The sequence below is a fragment of the Diplotaxodon limnothrissa genome, linkage group LG8 (genome assembly GCF_057381915.1).
Source record: "Diplotaxodon limnothrissa isolate DT_005_m linkage group LG8, D_limnothrissa_male_GT1.1, whole genome shotgun sequence".
NCBI lineage: Eukaryota > Metazoa > Chordata > Actinopteri > Cichliformes > Cichlidae > Diplotaxodon > Diplotaxodon limnothrissa.
Window position 1 is genome coordinate 7,068,597 of NC_140603.1, and position 4,783 is coordinate 7,073,379.

The following is a 4,783-nucleotide window of genomic DNA, read 5'->3' on the forward strand; positions in this document are numbered from 1 at the left end:
CTGAAACGAAGCTGAGCACAAACTGAGAATTCTCCTCTCCTGGCCTCGTGTCATTATAATTAGCTTTCCAATCATTGTTGTAACTGAATTTTCTTTTCATTGTGATGCTTTCTGCATTCTTTACAACCACTGGATAAAAAGCAGACTGTCGAGCAATGTTCACTTTTGAACATCAGATCCGATCAAAATGTGGGACATTGCCTTAATATGTGAGCAAGGTATTAAAAGTTCTGAAATCCTGCTCGCTTGGGAACTAAAAGATCAAGCAATCACACTCAACTAAATGTTAAAACCCATCTCCATTTTTGCTAGCTAAAACAGGAACATGATACCAGTCGTTGCCTTTGTCTGCGCAATCAAGTCACTAACCAGAGCAACACACTTGCGCTCCTTTATCATAGTGACACCAACCCAAACTTTCCTCAAAATGAAAGACAAGCTGGGTGACATTTTTATTTGTGTGACGTTTCATTCTACTGTGACACATGACACACACACACACAGTGGAAGGGGGGGGGGGGGGGGGGAAAACACCAACACACTCCACCCATCTTCACAGCCATGATAACAAAGACAATAACAGATCATAAACTAATTTGAAGTTTACTGCCAGTTTTAACCTTGTTACCCTTTGATAGGGCAGCACCACAATAGCCATTCACACACGCTAAATATTAAAGACAAGTCTGCATATAAGAGGTAATAAATAAGTCCATATCCCACAGATCATGTTCAACTGTAGTTTATTTTATTAAAAAGACCGGGGTGCAAATATGAAATTAAAAAAAATAAAGACAAGCATATAATTTTTAAGCATTTAATACAAACTTAACAATATAAACTATTTCAGTCCCTCTTGACATGTAAGACACTGACTCAAAATACTTTGTTATACCTTAATGTTTTTGTTTTTTTATCAAGTATTGCACAATGTAGGTACAAAATTAATATTCATACGATTACATTTTGTCCATAGTATAGCAAAATCTTTTAACCTCTTAACAGAAAATACAATTCATCTTCCAGAAAAAAGCAAATATTCCTACACTTTACTTCCACCACTAAGGAATACTCTGTACACAATCTTCAGAATATTTGATGTATAGTTTGTTTTTTTTAAAGATGGATTTCTTTAACAATTATCTTTTTAAAAAAAGAGAAAGAAAAATAAGGAAAAGCTGCTGCAGCCATCACAGATCACTGGAGTAGTAAAAAGATATAAATGCAACACCATGTCATAGAAACAATATATACTCTGATATCTTACAAACTCTGTACTAAATTAAATTATACAATTAGAAAAAGACCAAGTAACCCCACTTAGAAGTGCCAATTCATAAAAATCAGCCTTGTCTTACTACCTGTAAAATACTGTAAGAGGCCAGAACTTGAAGCTTGTATTTTTTTATAATTTTTTTTTAAACTTTATTTTAAAGTTATTTTCCTCAACATAGTAAAAAACTTTGTGCTTGGTTGGCAAAAAGAAATCAAGAAAAACAATGATGCATGTTGAATTGAAGTAACCAAGCTTGGATGTGTTTGTACAACAAGCTTTTAGTAGAAACTAACTCAAGGGGGCGTGGTCAAAACACCCTTGGGCACATGCGCTTTATTGACTAGACACTACATCCTTAAAGTCCAGTTTCTAAGTGTGCGTTTTGTTTTTCCTTCTTTTTGAGCCACCGTCATTCATAAATAGCATCTTCTGATGATGATCTTAGTTAGCCATGACTGGCTGGAATTGCTGGTTAGAATACTGCATGTTGCTCAGACTGAAGTTGAGGCCATCCATAAGAGACTTGTCGTTGAGGCTTCCGTAGGCTGCAAACATGTCAAAGGCATTGTTGTACTGCAGTGGGCCAAGCCCCAGGGAGCCCTCCCCGGGGAACACTGCTCCAGGGCTGGACTGGCCCTGGAGACTGGGGAACACAAACTCCTTGGCGTTGGGAGAGAGAGCAGAGGCTTTCTGCTGCTGCTGCTGCTGCTGACTCAGGCCGAGCCCGTACAGCGAGTGCATGGAGGTGGAGATGGCTTTCTGCTTCAATAGGGTGTTGACATTCAGACCAAGGTTGTTGGTAGGGGAGGTGCGAGCCACCTTGCTGCTACTGCCGCTGTTGCCATTACTGCGTCCGCTGCTCTTCATCTTAGTGGAGCCAAATTTGGTGGCGGCGAAGGTGGCAGTGGTGAAGGTTAAGGGCTGGGTGGAGCGTGGCATAAAAGATGGGCTTACCGCAGCAGACTGCCCAAAAGGAGGGGAGGGGGAGCTGGACTCTGAAGAAGCCCCGACAGGGTCGCTGATTGGCATGAAGACCTGGGCCTCAGGATTAAAGCTGTTCTTGATCTCCTTGTCCAACTCTGAGCCATTTTCATTGTTATCATCCACATACAGCACCTTAACCGGTCCCTTTTCCCCGATCTGGTAGGAAACCTCAAACGGGTCAATCCACACGCTAAGGTCCTGAGGAAGATTATTCCGGACGTCTTCGATATCCAGCCCACTCTCTTTGGCTGCCTGCTCCACCACGGGGTCCACCTTCTCCCCTACATGGATGCACCTGAACCCTGACCCTTTGTATGGCTTATCCGGATACCAGTGGCCTTCATATTTTTTCTTCAGCTGCCTCTCAAGCTCTTCGCCAAAGATATTTACTCGTCGTCGAGGGAGTTTGTTGTATAAATAGGAAATAATAAAGTTGAGGGCTACTTGAATTTCAAGCTGCATAGCTGCTTTCAGTGGCAAGAGGGCTTCTTTTACTGTCACAGGTTTGCTTTTTCCTCCCACAAAGCGTTGCAAAAACCCTCCAAGGCAGCAGTGATGAGTGTAATGAAAAAGCTCAGCACGCGTTGCCGAAACAAATATACGTCCTGCAGCAGAGTCGAAGTCAGGACCCTGAAATGGAAAGAAAAGGGGACGCGTTATAGATGTGCAGCTGTTCACAGCATAACACAAGCAAAGCAAAACAGTTATCAGTTTGGGCCCATTTAAAAACAAAACAAAAAACAACATTTTAATCACTATCCACTTCCTCCCCCTCTCTGCACAGCAGTGCTGGCATCGCAGCTGTACAACAGCTATAAATACATACAGGCCACTGACTCAGATGGTGTCAGCAGTACATGCTCCCCAGCGGTCTAGTGTGACAGATAAGTGCACCCATGGTTGACCTCTGCAGAGGGCGGTGGATGTAATGGCAGGTGTCAATAGTGAGACGGATTTTCGATCGCTTCCTATTCGCACTGGACATGTTTAGACAAACTCCAGCCTTCTTTAGTTGGATAAGCGTCATTTTAAATAACCCAGCCGGGCTATTCCAGCACTTTCATCCTTGCTGAGCTACAGTAGGTAGAGGAGCACGTACACACTCGCGAGGAGAATTGTTACATAATCATCATTCAAAGTCTAACCACGGCCATAAAACCCTCTGTTACAGCAGAGCAAGAGCGTACGTGACCCTGTCAGCGCTGTATACACAAACTGTCCGCTTTCTCACCCCGTCGCTCTGTCGCTGTCGTCCACCTAGCATTAGCTGGCCAACTTAATGATGGGTGTGAACTGAAATGTGGCAAGCTAGCTATCAAGAAAGCAGATAGTGTTAATGTTTAGCTCGCCCAGCTGCTTATCAGCATTACCTCGCGCTGACATCGCGTGTGCCAACTGCAAGATATGCGCACAATGAAAGTCGATCGTAAGAGGCAGTCAATGTCACTGTTAACGGCAACATAAGATGGAAATTGGCGTTTTAGCCGGACTCTGGTCGACACCAAGCGGTGTAGCATTTTAATTAGCTAGGAAGCTACAGCTCGCATACTCGACAAAAATACTTTCGTTTAATAACATCACTGACTGCGACACTTAGAAAACTAACAAGAGATATAGGAGGAGTGATGCACGGCTGTGTCAGAGATCGAGAAATTGACGTTACGTTAATATTTACCTTACATGGAATCAGCAGGTCCTTCTTGCACGAACCAGAGTCCGCTCCAGGAAACGCTAGAATCTACACAGCTTCTAGTGTCACTTTCTAAAGAAGATAGAAAATATTGTAGCGCTCCAGGCGATTTTCTTTCTTCCGTGGGGTTACAGTTGAATTCCGATTTGCAGGCTTCCAAGCTTACTCCCCACAGCCTGGGAGTTTTTACAACTCTGCCCTTTAAAACTTGGGCTTGTTTGTTTTTATAGTAGTCCTCCGCCACGGACATGGAATGGGGTGGTGATGCGGCTCACAGGGGTCAACACCCAGTAACGCGCTTCTATTGGCCGAGCGCTTCGTCGTCATGAACAACCACACCAACTAAAGCTGTGACTGGATGATTTTGTGTTCAGTCAAACACAGGGTTCTATTTACGGTAGTGGTTTGCCTTTCATCTGTTATGGACTACTTTATCGGAGAAAGGGTATTAACTAAAAACCATTTGAAACCCGTGCGGAGAAATATGATTTTTTTTTTAAACAAAAACTATTAAAAATATAATACCTGCATGGCTGAAAGGTAAAGAACTGACACTGGCTGTCTGTTTTATGTGACATATGCTCTTGAGGGTTCTACATTTCAGTGATTGTGCTCAGTTGTGCATAAAATGTACTGCTGGTTATATTTATTATGATTAGAATTTCGAATAGTCAGTATAGTTATTGCTGAGAGCGAGGAACAAGGCTGAAATGAGACCACACTTGGCACCACTTCTGCCACTACAGGGTTAAAGGAAGCTAGGATAACCACTGTGGCGGAGGGACACACCTGTCACTGGCTTTGTTCCCTGCTCCTCACCAATGGCATTTTGA

General features: G+C 43.0%; 1 protein-coding gene across 2 annotated transcripts; it reads right to left on the reverse strand.

Annotated features, from left to right (window-relative positions):
- Positions 1–751: 751 nt before the first annotated feature.
- tob1b (transducer of ERBB2, 1b) lies at positions 752–4,134 on the reverse strand. Of its 2 annotated transcripts, none has more exons than XM_085360379.1 (2): positions 3,941–4,134; positions 752–2,890 (listed from the first exon to the last, which is right to left on the reverse strand). In XM_085360379.1, exon 2 carries the CDS (start codon positions 2,720–2,722, stop codon positions 1,718–1,720), a length of 1,005 nt encoding a protein of 334 aa, XP_085216505.1. In that variant the 5' UTR covers positions 2,723–2,890; positions 3,941–4,134; the 3' UTR covers positions 752–1,717. The 2 variants fall into 2 exon arrangements, with proteins under 2 accessions (XP_085216505.1, XP_085216504.1); XM_085360378.1 differs by having other exon boundaries at positions 3,936–4,134.
- Between the last annotated feature and the right edge of the window lie 649 nt (positions 4,135–4,783).